This window comes from Dipodomys ordii, unplaced genomic scaffold, assembly GCF_000151885.1.
Source record: "Dipodomys ordii isolate 6190 unplaced genomic scaffold, Dord_2.0 Scaffold130, whole genome shotgun sequence".
Taxonomy (NCBI): Eukaryota; Metazoa; Chordata; class Mammalia; order Rodentia; family Heteromyidae; genus Dipodomys; species Dipodomys ordii.
In genome coordinates this window covers 5,785,752-5,803,171 of record NW_012267346.1, presented here as the reverse complement: position 1 = coordinate 5,803,171, position 17,420 = coordinate 5,785,752, and the positions used below count along the sequence as shown (strand labels likewise).

The 17,420-nt window shown below is 38.9% G+C and overlaps 1 protein-coding gene across 1 annotated transcript in view; it reads right to left on the bottom strand.

Moving 5' to 3' along the window:
- Ranbp9 (RAN binding protein 9) overlaps nt 1-17,420 on the bottom strand; it is an 83,460-nt gene that overhangs the window by 58,050 nt on the left and 7,990 nt on the right. Inside the window, exon 3 of the mRNA XM_013030421.1 lies at nt 7,429-7,540. Within this exon, the coding sequence (XP_012885875.1) occupies nt 7,429-7,540 (112 nt within the window). The remainder of the gene's footprint in view (nt 1-7,428; nt 7,541-17,420) is intronic.

Here is a 17,420-nt window from a genome sequence, read left to right as displayed (position 1 = left end):
CAAACTATGTACAGAGTCTGGAACATTCTTCTGCAGCAAAGCCTTCCAAATTCATTTTATAAAATACGGTATATACCACTACTTCTATACTCCCCACAGGTCTTCAATATATAGTTTAAATTTTATTTAGTATATAATATCACAATCTAAAGTTAGCCACCTAATATGTGTTCTCTGCCCTGCCCTACTGCATTTTCCAAATTGTTTGATACCACTCAGTGTGCTTTCAGACATACATAGAATCATCTTTCTTATACTCATCTGTTGACCATGTAATGTGTTCAGCAAGTATTTAACATATTGCTTTTTTGTTCCCACTTTCCATCTGGGTTCCCATGAGCTGCCTATAGTCAACTGAAACTAGAACAGTTTTTCCATTTTTGAGCTTTTTAAAGCTAGAAGGCTTTAAAGGAAGCTTGACCTTTATTTCTTACTCCCCCTAAAAAATAGCTTAAGCAGTTAACAGAGAAGGAACACTCTGAAAACAATATTCCTGAGTTTTATCACCACAGAAGAACTGAGGATTAATTACTTTGCCAGCTTTTCCTGAATCACTGTCAAAGAATGACATCAATGTTTTCTTTGAAAAGCTGAAAATATCACTCATAATAAATTATAATTCTAAACGTTTTCAAGTAAGTTTTATCTTTAACATTTAGAATTAACTGGATCTCCATTGCCTAAAAATAGTATATATAATATTAAACTTGAATGAAATTCCTGAGCTGAGAAAGTTCATTTCATAAGATATGAACGTTTTTAGAAATCTATTGATCACTAATAAGAACACAAAGAAATACCCCCTTTTAACTATGTCCATAAAAAAAATCATGTTCATCAGGCAACTTAAATTTCTCTTGAAATGTCAATTTTACACACACACACACACACATTTGGTCCCAGTTCTGGGGCTTGAACTCAGCATTCACTCTAACTTTTTTGCCTCAGGCTGGATCTCTACCACTTGAACACATCTGTTTCCAGCTTTTTGCTGATTAATTTGAGATAGCTAGCTTCAAACTGAGAGGCCTCCTGAGTAGCTAAGATTATAGGCATGAGCCACAAACACCTAGCCCAGAAATTTTATTTTCAAATTAATCACAAATTTTGGCAGGCTAATTTAACCTAGTAAGTTAAAAGTTATTTACTAAAAACACACAAAAATGATGCCCAGTGTAAATGAAAAGCCAATTCAGAAAATTAAGCGTTATTTTCCTTTTCACTTGATAAAATGAACTTCCTCAAGCCTTATTTTCTAGGAAATATAAATACAAGTAACAATGATCATAGTCATAGTCCTAATTTTCCACAACAGACGTAGAAATAATGTATATGATAGGTGAAATAAGTGTTTTCAAGTGCATAAAACATTAACCATCTGTCCCTTCTGTTTTCTGTGTAAAGAAGCAATTTATATGAAACCCCTACCAATTTGTGAGAAAACTTGTCAGTGACAGCTGATTTTCCTAAAACACTAGGATCTTATATTCAAATATTTACTCATCTGTCCTAATCTTGTATAAATACAGTTTAAAAGATCGTTCACCTTAAGGCTCCAGGGCCAGCAGCTCTCACCTGTAATCCTAGCAACTCAGGAGATTAAGACACTGAGGATCTTGGTTAGAAGCCAATCTCAGAGTCCTAAGATTCCCTATCTCTGATTAATCCGCAAAATACTGAACAGAAGGCATAGCTCAAGTGTTAGAGCACTAGTTTAAACAAGTAAGTCAAATGAGATCCTGAGTTCAAGACTCAGTACTGATATCCCTACCCTGCAAAAAAGATAATTCAATTTTAAGTAAAATAAACTCAGGTAAGCATGCATCATTGAAAACAAAAGATTTCCAAAACAGCTAATCTTTCTGGTCCACTGTTCAGAAAGATGTTAGGATTTTAGGGGGAAAAAAACAACAACATATTATTTGATTTAATGTTCAATACAGCTCCAGAAAGAAATTATTTGGTCAAAATTAGAGATAGAGCCAGGCCGGGCCCTGGTGGCTCACGCCTGTAATCCTAGCTACTCAAGAGGCTGAGATCTGAGGATCGCGGTTCAAAGCCAGCCCGGGCAGGAGAGACCGTGAGACTCCTATCTCCAATAAACCACAAGAAAACCAGAAGTGGCGCTGTAGCTCAAGTGCTAGAGTGCTCGCCTTGAGCTGAAGAGCTGAGGGACAGCGCCCAGGCCCAGAGTTCAAGCCCCACAACCGACAAAAAAAAAAAAAGAGACAGAGCCAGGTACCACTGTCTCATACCTGTCATCCTAGCTTCTCAGGAGGCTGAGATGTAGATCACAGATTGAAGCCAATCTTGGGCAGGAAAGTCTACAAAACTCTTATCTCCAATAATCTATTCAGAAAAAGCTGGAAGATGTCACTATGGCTCAAGTGGTAGAGCACTGCCTTGAGCAAAAAGCTCCTCAGGGACAGAGCACAGGCCCAGAGTACAAGCCTCAGGATGGAAAAAAGAAAAGAAATAGAGATAGAAAGTTGTCTTTCTTCTATAAATGAATTGTTCTTTCCCGTTAAAATGCACAGAACTGGACTTACAACTCTGTTCAACAATTTTACAGAGATATAAAGAAAGTTTGTTCCAAGAATACACAGAAAGGGCTGGGAAAGTGGCTCAGTGGTAGAGCACTTGCCTTGCATGCATGAGGCTCTGGATTCGATTCCTCAGCACCACATAAGCAAAAAGAAAAAAGAAGCCAGAGGTAGCGCTATGGCTCAAGTGGTAGAGTGCTAGCCTTGAGCTGAAGAGCTGAGGGACAGCACCCAGGCCCAGAGTTCAGGCCCCACGACCAGACCAAAAAAAAGGACAGGAATACTGCCTACCATTTCAGATCTGTTCTGATCTTTGTTATATGTTATATACTAGTAAAGAGACACTTAAATAGCATATAAAATAAGTCTGCCAAAGGTTAGGGGCATGGCATAGAAAAGATACAATATTATTTTAGAGAAAGAGAAAAACAAACCTAGGCCTGAAAAATTGAAAATATGGCTCAAGCTGTAGAATGTACCTTAGTTCAAGCCCCAGTAAAGGAGAGGGGAGTGTGGGAGACTGATGAATCAGACTGGTAAAATGGGGGAATATATAAGGAGACAGGAAAGGACATGCACAAGAGAACTAGAAGTCTTAGCAATACATGCAATCAGAATAACAAATAGTATGTTATAGGTTAATAGCAAGAACTAGGGATTTTTCAACATTAACATTATCATTCATTAAGGAAAAGTATTAACTACTACAATAGTTAAAAATGAAACAAATTTCTAAAACCTACAAAAACCTGACGATATCAAGTACAATTGAAGAGGCAGAGAACCAACAATTCTGATACACTTCAGGCTGAAATGCAAACTAGTACAGCTACTTTGCAAAATTATCTCAGACCAGAGGAGGATACTCTTAGGAGAAGAACACAAAGATGCAATACCTATGTGCATCTTACCATACAAAATAATATTTATTACAATGAACTCCAGGAAATGCAAACAAGGCTTTCTCTTTGTTGCTGTTTCTGCTTTTTCATTCTGTCTTGGGAGTGTAAGGAGAGGCACAGATACATAGGGATAAAAGTAAACAAATGCAGCAGCGGTACTCACTAGACATTAGGTTGAAAATGAACCCAACTTATTGGTGGTAATGGGAGGGAAAAACTGGAAGAGCTTGAGAGAAGAGGTGACACCGTTCAAAAAGAAATATAGTTTAACTTATGCAACTGTAACCCCTATGTGTGTACTTGGCTAGCGCTCTAATAAGTAAGCCACATCTCCACTTCTTTGTCTCAGTTTCTTACAGAGCTATTATCTGACAATCCATGTTAGAATCTTACCCAAGTGAAATGAAAACTTAAGTTCACGGAAAAACACAGAAATGTTGAGAGTGGTTGTTTGTAATTGCCAAAAATCATTCTTCAACTGGGCAGTAGCCAAGTAAACTCGGTTCACTCATCCATACAATCAGTAATACAAAGGAGTGTTCTACCAATAGATGCAACAGCAGAGATGAATCTCAAATGTATTATGCTAAGATTGCTAAAATGCCAGGCTTAAAAAACTGTATAAGCCAGGTGGTTGGTGGCTCACATAATCCTGAAATCCTAGCTACTCAGGAGGTTGAGATCTAAGGATCACAGTTAGAGGCCAGCCTGGGCAGGAAAAGTCTGTGAGGCTCTTTTCTTTTTTCCTTTTTTATTGAACACTTCACAAATTTGTTTATCATCTTTATGCAGGGACCATGCTAATCTTCTGTGTATAGTGCCAATTTTAGTATATGTGCTGGTGAAGCGAGCACAGAGACTCTTATCTCAACTACACAACCAAAACAATCTGTGGAAGTGGAGCTGTGGCTCAAATGGTAGAGTGCTAGACTTGAGCAAAAGGAAGTTCGGGGACAGCATACAAGCCCTGAGCTCACACCCCAGGACTGGCAGAGCAAAGAGCTGCATACTATGACTCCATAGTGCTTTATATGCTAACATATAAATCTGCGGTTATCAGGGGCTGAAGAAAGGAAAAGGCTTTTCTGGGAATAGAGTAGGGAATTTAATATAGTGGTGGTAGAAACTCACACTAAAAGAGATGAATTTCACAATATGTAAAATATACCTAATTTCAAATAAAAGGAAAAGTAGAAGGATGAAAGATTCCAGCTACAAGAGTGAAAACATTACAGAACAGGTAGTTACAAAGCACCTTGCTAAGAAGTTTCAAATTTTAGCTTTAAGCATCAAATGTTCCAAATGATCTCAAGAAAGACACAGAGACAACTCAGTTCTCTATTAGAGAAACAGTAACAGAAATAAACATGGAACAACAGGAAGACCAGCTACACAATAACCTTACACAGAAAATAAAATTATCAAACCTAATCAAGGAAAAGAGACATTAGGGATGGACAGAAAAAAGGTGAAGGTTTCACCAACAGTGAAATCACTAACCAGTGGGTTTTGAGAAAAAAGATTTCAAGCCAAATGCCTGTGAAACATCCAAATACAAACATAGATAGATATATCTGTCTGGAGCTCAAGGGAATAACTTGGGATACAGGATTAGATTTGAGACTCCTGGGAGCATTTGCAACCATAAAAAAAATAAGGTCAAGATCATGAAAAGATAGGACAAGTAGAGTAAAAGTAAAGAGAATCATGAGCATCATCATAAGCAACACCAGCATTATGGAGTTGAAAAATATAATACTGCCAACTGCCATAATCCTAGCTACTCAGGAGGCTGAGATAAGAGAATCATGGAATGAGCCGGATTGGGCAGGAAAGTCCATGAGACTACCTCCAATTAACCACCAAAAAGCCCAAGTGGAGCTGTGACTCAAGTGGCAGAGCACCACCTTGAGCAAAAATGCTCAAGGACTGTACCTAGGCCTGAGTTCAAGGACCATCAAGTCCCAGGACTAGCACAGCCAATAAAAAATAAATAAGCTTCCTGAGTATGCAGCTTACACAGTTAGAAACCAAGTGACTTATTTCACCTGGTTTCACAACCATTTTATCATCACTGGCATCTCTGATTTTATCTTTGGTTTGCTAGGAAAACAGGAAGTAAAATGAAAAGCTGTTACTGTAATCCAGGAATTCACTTTCTACTTTTCCTATTGCTGACAATGATATGTTTAGCAAATAAAGAATTATCTATTGGAGCTGGGCGATAATGGCTCACCTGTAATCCTAACTACTCAGGAGGCTAAGATCTGAGGATCAAGGTTCAAAGCCAGTCAAGGGCAGGAAGTCCATGAGACTCTTATCTCCAACAAACAAACAGAAAACTGGAAGTGGTGCTGTGACTCAAGTGGCAGAGCACTTGCCTTGAGTTGAATAGCCGAGGGGGAGGGCCCAGGCCCAGAGTTCAAGTCCCACAACCAAGCAAACAAACAAACAAACAAGAAGGACCCCATAGGTATTCAAATATAGGTCAACCTGGGCTAGGAAGGTGGCTCAGTGGTATAGTGCTTGCCTTGCATGCATGAGACCCTGAGTTTGGATTCCTTAGCACCACTTAAGCAGAAAAAAGCCGGTGGCACTGTGGTTTAAGTGGTAGAGTGCTGGCCTTGAGCTGAAGAGCTCAGGGGCAGGGCCCAGGCCAGAGTTCAGGCCCACGACAGACAAAAGAGACAGACAGACAGACAGACAGACAGACACAGACAGACAGACACAGACAGACAGACACAGACAGACAGACAGACAGACAGACAGACAGACAGACAGGTCAACTTATCCACCAAGCCCAATTTTTATCCTAGTAGCTGGATAAATGCTTAAAACAATCTTTGGTACCATAATGAAGAATCAGGAAACACTAAAGGCTAGATCCACTGATTTTTCAATAGTCCTTAAACACAGGTATGCACCAAAATTCCCATGCAACATTCTCAAAATGCCTGTCTTGCCCAAAGCTCTACTTTTGAAAACTCTGATGAGGTTCTTCTTGGGATAAGGCCTAAGCTTTGAATATTTTACTTATTTATTTATTTATTTATTATTTTTTTGGTAGGGCTTGAACTCTGGGCTTGGGCACTGTCCCTGCATTCTTCAGCTCAAGGCGAGCGCCCTACTATTTGAGCCATAGCGCCACTTCCGCTGTGAATATTTTAATAGTCCCATAAATCATTCTAATGTACATACACACCATACAACAATGCCAAATTGAAGAGCAATGATATCAAAGTTGATTCCAGGACCTACCAGGGAGTTCTTATTTTGAAAACTTCTACATCGCATCCTTCCTCATGAGGCTTTCAGTCAAGAGCATACCTACACACACTTTTCAAGTGAAACCCAAAATTCTAAACTTTATCCACTGCAAAAAAAAAACTATAAAGCACCTAATGACTAGGCTCACTAGCTTTTAAAAGATTTAGCTTTTCAACAAACTGTAGAAAATAGGTAATATAAGAAAAAGTCAAGCCAGGCGCCGGTGGCTCACGTCTGTAATCCTAGCTACTCAGGAGGCTGAGATCTGAGGATTTCGGTTCAAAGTCAGCCAGGGCAGGAAAGTCCGTGAAACTCCAATAAACCACCAGAAAACCAGAAGTGACACTGTAGCTCAAGTGGTAGAGCGCTCAGCTTGAGCTGAAGAGTTGAGGGATAGTGCCCAAGACCAGAGTTCAAGACACACGACTGACAAAAAAAAAAAAGTTATCCAATTGAGACATTATCCTATTGTATGACACCCAACTCTCTATTTTAGTAGTAAACCTACCAGAAAAATCTCAGTTGAAATCAAACTCAAGCTTTAGCCTAAACTAGTATTTAATAAGAACCAGACCCAATCTGCAGTAGTCAGTTCTACCCTGTGCACACCAAAACTTTCAAGACCACAACTTTTGAATTATATCATCAATTTATGAATCAGAACAAAAATAATTACCAAAAAAGCAAACTGATTTTCCTACCAAAATTGTACTTACCCATCTCTTCCCTTACTGACAATTTTCACTTCAAAATAGTAAATCCCACAGGCTGCTGGTATTGGGTGCGTGGCACGAACTGATGCAGCATCTTTGGGAGTTTTACCATGACCTGCATGTGAAACAGAAAAGAAAAAGGCAAGTGAGACACACATATGAAAATCTTAAACAATTTCAGGAATAAGTTTTGGGAATGAAGTTTATTTTCTACTTCCAAAAGATCAAATACTTAAAAAAACATTTACCATAATTAATCCAACATGCAAAATCGCTCATCAGTCACAGAACTGTTCACACTATCAAACGTTTACTAAATTTTCAGAATATGGCCAGGCCTGATGGCTCATGATACTCTAATCTTAGCAACTTAGAAGGCTGATCTTAAAGATGATGGTTTGAGGCCAGCCAAAGCAAAATAGTTCTCCCCCCCACCCCCGCCGCCTTTTTTTTTTTTTTTTTGCCAGTCGTGGGGCAAATCTGGACCTGAGAGCCGTCCCTCAGCTCTTCAGCTCAAGGCTAGTGCTTCTACCACTTGAGCCACAGTGCCACTTCCGGCTTTTTCCGCTTATGTGGTGCTGAGGAATGAAACCCAGGGCCTCATGCAAGGCAAGCGCTCTACCACTGAGCCACTTTCCCAGCCCCCCAAAAAAAGTTCTTGAGGCTCTATCTCAACTAATAAAAATCTGGGTATATTGGTACATCCCAATACTGTCAAAAAGAAGAAAAAATAACAACGTATTGTGAAATATAGCACTATTTATTTACCTTTTTTTTTCTTTCATATATGTATATTGGGGGAGGGGACATTAGAGAGTTTAAAATCCAGGGACTCCCAATTGCTAGGCAAGTGGTCAACTATTTGAGCCACACCACAAGTCCTTTTGACTTCTTTGAATAGGGTCTGAGTTTTTGCCCTGGTCAGTTTGGATTATGATCTTATTTATGCTTCTTACACAGGGACAGACCACTATGCCTCATTTTTTGTTGGTTAAGATGGAGGTCTCATAAACTTTTGTGCATAAAACTGTAATCCTCTCAAGCTTCCGAAGTACCTAGGATTATAGGCATGAGCCATTGCAACCAAGTTTTTTTTAAGGTAAAGAAACAAATACAACATCATTGCTGATATTTTAGAAAATAAGGTAATCACTTTTAAACTAAGCTATTTCTATCTAAGGTTTCCTTTATTCACAATCATATCCCCTACTCTTTGCCCAAGACCAAAATTACCTTGAAAGCTAGCTATCTTGAAAATCTGTAATGAAAATCAAATGAGCAAGAAAAAATTATGTCCATAAAACCACATGGAAAGAAGACAGAAGTTGAAGTAGAATATCACAAGGTACTGGGTTTGAGAAATCTCTATCTCCTCAAAAGGACTGTATAAGAAACAAAGCTCTAACTCATCACTCAAATGTTCTAGTTAGACATTCTTCACTTAGTGCAATTTTGCCGCTAATCTTTCAGTCATACTTTAAAACTATCTTCATGGACAACAAATTTCTTCTCAAATTCACTTTGTTTTAAAATTAAATACTTATATTAAGTAAAAAATGTCTTAAAATGTACAATGACAAACACAAATGAGTTATTTTCCCTTACCATTCACTTTACCAAATCACCAATGCACAACCCATCATTGAACAGTTAAGTTTACACTTAAAATACTAAGTAATAAATACTCAAAAGGCCCAAAAGAGAATGAATGGTTCAGTGCTAGGGATGAAAGCAGGGCTTCTTGTAAGCCACTTCTTTCTAATACTATGAAAACTTTTTGTTACAAGCAACAACAACAAAAATGTCTTAGGTCTGTGGCCAAGGAGTCAATAAACTAGGTTATGAAGATAAAATCAGAAGTAGCTATGCATAGGCCTGTCAAAAAACTGCCTTAACAAATGTAGGTAACAGATTTTCACTAAGCTAAGCAGTAAGGAAAAACAACAGCACAGATATGCATGATAATCACTTTTAATAAATGTTTAATCAATTACAGTAACAGTAAAAATACGTTCAAATAATTAAATACCATGCTGTGCAAACAAAAGGCAAGTTTAAAACAAGATTAACAGAGAAATCTAAAGTAAATCCTAACTAAACAGACTCTAACTGAAGTTCCAAATCAACTGCATTATTATATTTATCAATAGTTTTATCCTAGTAACCAATATTGAAACTAATATCGACAATCTCAAGATGTACTTAAAAATAGTTAACACAATCACTATATGCAATGTACATTATGTAAAAAATCAACTGTAATTTGGAAGCAGGGATGGAGGGGAGAAATAAGGGAGAACAAAGGAATAGGTGCCACTAACCAAGATATATTGTGCTCGTAACTTGACTTACAAAATTGTAATAACTACTTTATAATAATAAAAAATGCCAAAAAGTTAACACATATTGTATAAAGCACTATATACTACGTTCAATAGTTATTCTCACGAAACAAGTGTTCCTTACCATCATTTTACAATGATGTAAGTACTTCTTTCCTCATTTTACAATCATGATACTTGCCCCTTGTATTAATGCTAAGCAAGAATTGCAACTCAAGTTTGTGCTAGGACTAAAACGCAAGAATCCCAGTCCAGTATGATTGTGAAGAACTTAGGTACAGTGAGCATTCTGGGAGCGCTTCATCTCCTATTCCTGCAACTTCTAAGACAAAAAAGGAAAACTAACATTTGATGGTAAACAACAACTCGAAATGTTAGGTGCTTTTGTACTGATCTTTCCCATTTAGCATTTGTGAATAGGTATTATTTAATCTCATCTTTTAAAATGTAGCTTTTAGAGATTATATACCTTGCACTATAAATCGGTAGAATCATGCGTTATTATATCCATGTCTGAATTAAAATCTCATACTTTTTGTTATGTTAAAATAACTACAAAGTACTACACCATCTTAAATATTGTATCAAGACCTCTATATTTATTATGTTTTATTAAGACATTGTTAAAAAAAAGACATTGTAAAAAAATCTGTAAATGTGAAAATTTAACAGATTTGTTTCAAATTGTGGTACACAGCTGTAATCCCAACAACATGCAGGAAGACGGCAAGTTCAAGGGCAGACTATATGATAAATGAGACTCTCTTCATTTTTATTTAAATTTTAATTCATTTGAAAAGGTAAAGGGAGATGTTTAGATATAAGATAAAAAAATTCATACTATGCCGGGCACTGGTGGCTCACGCCTGTAATCCTAACTACTCAGGAGGCTGAGATCTGAGGATCGCAGTTCAAAGCCAGCCCGGGCAGGAGAGACCGTGAGACTCCTATCTCCAATAAACCACCAGAAAACCCGAAGTGGCACTGTAGCTCAAGCGGTAAAGCGCTAGCCTTGAGCTGAAGAGCTGAGGGACAGCGCCCAGGCCCAGAGTTCAAGCCCCACGATCGACAAAAAAAAAAAAAATTCATACTACTTCCTAGATGAGACTATTAATATCAGAAGGATAGGACCAATTTCTAATAATGTTCATCAGCTGCAAGTTAATTACTACTTTAAATTCTGTAAGTTAAATAGAAAAACACTGCCAAAGCTTAAAACTTTTATAATCCCAAGTCCTTATTAAGTGTTCTCCATGAAAGAAACCAATGTACTGCTTTAAAACAGCACAGTTAGCAAACTAGGCACACGCTCTACCACTAAGCCACATCTCCAGCCTCGTCCTTGGCCTTTCATTAGACTAACTTCAGTATTTTCATCCTAGCACCACACACTGGCTTTTAACATTACCTGTTATTTCACCTTGGAAACATCAAGTTCTAATGAGGTCTGTTCTACCTCAAAATACAACTCTGCTTGAATTCAAAATGGCAGCATTAAAAAAAAAATCACTTAGGTCATAACACAGCTTTTCCCAGTACCTTAATGAATTTTTTAAAAGTTAAAACACAGCCCTAAGTTTAAAAAAAAAAAGGTTTGGTTTCATATAGAAACACGTGCATGCCTACAATGCAATGCAATACTTCAGAAGCTTCTCAACTTGCCACTATGCTCAGCTACCTGTACAAAATCCGAAGTCTAGGAAGTGGCGCTGTAGCTCAGGTGGTAAAGTGCTAGCCTTGAGCTGAAGAGCTGAGGGACAGTGCTCAGGCCCAGAGTTCAAGCCCCACGACCGACCAAAAAAAAAAAAAAAAGAAAGAAAAGAAAAGAAAAAAGTTTTGGAAGTGGCGCTGTAGCTCAAGTAGTAGAGCGCTAGCCTTGAGCTGAAGAGCTGAGGGACAGCGCCCAAGCCCAGAGTTCAAGCCCCATGACCGACAAAAAAACAAAAAAATAAAAATTAGACTGACAAAACACAGATTGATAAGCAAAATCCGAAGTCTACAAATTACAAAGTGATAATATACTTCCTCAATCAGTACAGATTCATGCATCTCATGTATATTAATTTTATGGTTTGGATTATAATCAAAAATTGCTTTATTATTCCAACAATTCTAGTTCTGGCTACTGGGAGCTTTCTCATTTGCGCCCCTTCCCCCCCCCCCATATGAAGATACTCTTGTTAGATGTTTTTGTTTGTTTACTTGTTTGTTTGTTTTTTTGTCCGGTCGTGGGGCCTGAACTCTGGGCCTGGGCGCTGTCCCTCAGCTCTTCAGCTCAAGGCTAGTGCTCTACCACCTGAGCCACAGCACCACTTCCAGCTTTTTTTTCTTTTTGCTTATGTGGTGCTGAGGAACTGAACCCAGGGCCTCTGGCATGCAAGGCAAGCGCTCTACCACCTTCCCAGCCCCACAACCATATCTTTTTACACAACCTTACACAATCTTTTTACACAACCTTATCTTTTACTGTCTCTATCAGTTCACTTTTTTCAGGATGTCATACAATAAAATCACAGATTATCTAGCTTTTTTACATTCTCAGACATATATGTCTGACTAGTTCAATTCTTTTTACCATTGTTAATAATCCTTTGTATGAATGTGCCATAGTTTTTTCATTCACCCATCACTGAAAGGTATCTTGATTGTTTCCAGTTTATAGCAATTATGAGTAAAGTTGCAATCAATACTCACACGCAAGCCAGGCACTGGTGACTCATGTCTGTAATCCTAGCTATTTCAGAAGCTGAGATCTGAGGCTCAAGGTTCAAAGCCAGCCCGGGCAGGAAAGTCTGTGAGACTCTTATCTCCAATAAACCACCAGAAAACTGAAGTGGCTCTGGGGCTCAAGTGGTAGAGCACTTGCTTGCCTTGAGCTGAAGACCTCAGGGACAGCACCCAGGCCCAAAGTTCAAGCCCCATGACCAAAAAAAAAAAAAAATTCACATGCAGAAATGAAGGTCTAACTCCATGAAGAATAATGTGTAGAGCACAGGAAGCATGTAGTTTGGCACTTGCCTAGCATGCTCAAGGCCATAGGCCTTGTGAGTTTTCCATGTGACATGAGTTTTCAGATCAGTGTGTAAAATACCTAGGAGCATAACTACTATAAGTATGATACAATTATGTTTAGACTTACTAGAAAACTGCCAAACCATCTTCTAAAGCAGATGTGCCATTTTGCATTACCACAGCAATAAATGTGAGTTCCTGTTGTTTGGTATCCAAACCAGCAACTGACACTGTTTTTCAATGCTAGCCATTCTAATAGATATGGATTTCCTCTTTGTTAAAAATAATATAATATAAAACAAAATAAATCCTGGTTGGGTTGAGAGGGGGGAGAATGACGGAAGGGGTGACATTGATCAAAATTCATTGTACTCAAACTGATTTGCTGAATGGCAACTACTTTGCACAACTACTTGAAGATAATAAAAACATGATTAAAAGAACAACCCTGAATCAAATTTTAATTTTAATTAATAGCTATCAAGCACTTCCCATGTCAAAGAAGTCCAAAAGCTACAGTTATATAAACAGCAGAGTCAGCCACTTCTGAAACTACACACAAATGCCCATATGTAGACTATTAAGGGCAGTAATATCTGTAGTGCTTGGCTAATGCTTTACGAAGTTCCTCACACATTTTAAGTGCTTCCTGAGATCTATGTCTCCCCTAAGTCCTGCTCTTTTTAACACACACGTATGTGGAAAATGGAAAACATGGGTTTTCCCAGTAATACATTTAGGATACTACAGCAGAGATGCCATTATCTTCTTCTAGGACTTACATTCCAAACTTCTACTTTTTAGAGGACTTCACTTGTCAACACTCCCTCCTCAATGTGATGGGAACATCAATTCTCTGAATCTTTTCTTGTATTTTTACTCCTTTTTTCCTCTTCCTTTTTCTTTCCTTCTAGAATAGGCTAATGATTCTTCTAGAATCATTTAAAGGCTCTCAAATACTGTCTTATGTGTATCTTTCCATCACACATATTCAGCAAAACCAGTCTCTAACCAATATTACATACACTCTACCTTCCCTACTCCTACAGATGTCCTTTGCTGAATAAAGTAGCAATCTTGACAATAACCACCACTATGAACTTAAGATGTTACCTGGAATTTCCCAGTGCTATCAACAATAGTTTCAGAAATCTTCAGTCAGCTTGTTCCCCATTCCTCTCAATGGCTAGTCCACATTTCATCATTCACTTTTAAGTCCTCTACTCAAATTCAGTGAGCCTATTTTGTAAAGAAAATGGGAGGCCATTAGACGTAGTCATATTCAGCTCTCTGCTTGCTGTTACAAAGTGTCTAGGCCCATACTAGTCTTCACCTCTTCCACTACCATCAGAGTGGAAGACAAAATGTCCTCTCTTTTCTCCTGAGCTAGACACTTGTGGCTCACACCTATAATCCTAGCTACTCAGGAGGCTGAGATCTTAGGATCACGGTTCAAAGCCAGACTTTTATCTCAATTGACCACAAAAACCTGGAAATGGAGTTGTGGCTCAAGTTAGCCTTGAGCACAAAAGCTCAGGGACAGAATCCAGGCCCAGAGTTCAAGTCCCCAAACTGGCATGTGCACATACGCGCACATATGCGCGCGCACACGCACACACACACACACACACACACACACACACACACACACACCTACCTTCCTGTGCTCTATAGATTATCTTCTGCTCCCAGCCTTTACTCTTTCTCCTCAACTCCTCCTTTAAGAATACAATGTCCCGGGCTGGGAAGATGGCTCAGTGGTAGAGCGCTTGCCTTGCATGCCTGAGGCCCTGGGTTCGATTCCTCAGTACCACATAAGCAAAAAGAAAAAAGCTGGAGTGGCGCTGTGGCTCAAGTGGCAGAGTGCTAGCCTTGAGCTGAAGAGCTGAGGGGCAGCGCCCAGGCCCAGAGTTCAGGCCCCAAGACCGGACCAAAAAAAAAAAAAAAAAAAAGAATACAACGTCCCAAACACCCACTTTGCACAAAATACTGTGCATTGTGGTTATATATCATTCTCATACTAGTTGGTGAATATAATGAACTTTTTTAACTTTAAAGTAATAAAACCAGATATTGTTAATATCTATTTGCTAGATTCCATTAAGTAAATTTTGTTCGCATTTATTGAACACACCTTGAACAAATATAATCTCAGTTAACTTATGTCCTTTCAGTTTTACCTACACATTCAAATTCTCAGATGGACTTAGAAATGATACAACTTTTGCTAATAGTACTTTCTAAAGTGAATTTAAGGATAATTTGGATTATGTGGAGTTTTCACCTTAAATGCTCACATTAAAAGCTAACCCTGGCTGGGCAATAGTGGCTCATACCTTTAAACTTAAGTCACTCAGGAGGCTGAGACTGGAAGATCCTGTTTGGAAGCCAACTAGAAAAGGAAAGTCCATGAGCCTTCCTATTAACCACTAAAAAGTCAGAAGTGGAGCTGTGGTTCAAGTGGCAGAGTGCTAACCTAGGCACAAAAAGCTCAGGGGCAGCACCCAGGCCCTGAGTTCAAGCTGCAGAAGTCAATTAAAAACAAACAAACAAACAGCTAACTAGCTAAATGTAACTCCACTCAACTATCAGCCATTAAAAACTGAAGGGGAAAAAACAACTCGCTTTAATCTCATCCCCCTCTAGGTATTGCCTAATCTTTCTTCACCTACAGTTCTCAAGAGTAATTTATACACTAGCCTTCAGTCTTCTATTTATTTGGTCCCTTTTTTCAACCTGCTGAAATCTGTCTTGCCCCCATCACATAATTCTCACTGGGCTCTGGATGATCACAGTGATCTGACTTCCAAATCTGGTGGAAGACTGTGCCTACTACTAAGGCTATCTGCTGCACTGCACACCCAGGGTCTCCTCCTTTCTGATCACCCTACCTCTATTTTCCTTAGATTTCATCTGGTCTTTCAATGGTGCTATTGCTCAGTACCACCTCTGACCCAGTCTTTTCTCTTCACATTCACAAGCTCTTGAGTTCAACTACCTCCTATAGGTGACCCTTAAGTTACTCATGACCTAGACTTCTTCCCCTCCCCCAAGCTTTGGTTAGTCAGGACCTCTGCAGACCCTTCCTAGAAAGTGCCTCACCATATGGTCCTTACTGAAAGAAGTGAGGACCAGACTATCTTTGTGCCAGGAGATATTTTGCTTGTAACTATGTGCCCACACCACAGTTGGCTCAAACACAGATCAGCCCTGCTATTGAAGATCACCATCCACACCAAAGCACTTAATGAAAGCCTTTGTCCAAATGAGAAAAAATGGCAATTAGCTAGATCAATCTGATATACCTCTCAAGAATATAAATAGGAAAGGAAAGGTAAGCCAATTAGTAGGGGGGGAAAAAAACACAGCAACTTGCAACTGTGACTGAGTCACTCCAACTGCAGAAGAGACTGAATGAAGTGGATTTTGGTGGCCAAGATCACTTGGAGCCCTGGACTTTAGAAGCCTGGTTCTGTTCCTTCCTTTAAGGACTGTTTCACTGGTGTTTTCTGCTTTCCATGAAGTCCTATCACAGGGTTAGAATTCCCATTGTTACTCATCTCTAAATATATTGGAGTACAGTACTAATATCTTAATCAAAATATATTTGGTCATGTTAAGAACTTTACAGAGCTAGAAAACCAAGCATCACCCTTGATTTTCTTCTCTCCACAGACAGTGTGGAGGCCCTGAGTTTAAGCCCCAAGATTGGCACCAAAAAGAAAGAAAAAACTATAATTTACAATTCCATTCTTCCTATTATTCCCAAAATTTCACTTCCCTGGCATTCCTCCTGATTTACACTAATAGTATCAAAAGTGTCCCCAACTTTGATATTCTAAAGCATTGTGTTCCAGTTTTCTTATCCTCACACAGGAAGTACTTTTCATTGCAATAACTCTTCATAAAGTTATAAATGTGACCATTACCTGAGATAAATTAAGTCGCTCACAAATTAAAAGCAGCAATAATACAGATTAAAAAGAGCACTAAACTTGGGAGTCAAGAGATTAGCTTCCACTCCTGCCTTACTTGTGACAGAAAACCTGACTTTCAGGTGTCCCACTTTCTCAAATCTAAAATGAGATGTAACAACCTTGTCCAGATCTACTAGTGCATGTATCAAAACACTCTGCAAAGTAGCCAAATAGTGGTAACTTAAAGATATAAACATGCACTCTAGAAATGAAACATACCAAGTCCACTATCATGTTCAATAAAATGTTTTAAAGTACAATGAAGTCATTATTATAACGGAGTCTAAACCTGCTGCTTGCTTGCATGCACGCGTGTGCCCTCGCGTGTGTGTATGTGTTTGCGCATGCCAGTCCTGGGGCTTGAATGCAGGGCCTGGGTGCTGTCCCTGAGCTTTTTGTACTCAAGACTAGCACCCTACCACTTGAGCATCCTCCACTTCCAGCTTTTTGCTTGTTAATAGCAAGTTTTCCTGACCAGGCTGGCTTCAAACCTGGATCCTCAGATCTCAGCCTCCTGCATAGCTAGGATTACAGGCGTGAGCCACCAGCATACAGTTTACATGTCACTTTTATAATTATCCAATATTGGAAAGAACATTTAAAATAAGAATAGCTATTCTGGGCTGGGAAGGTGGCTCAGTGGTAGAGCGCTTGCCTTGCATGC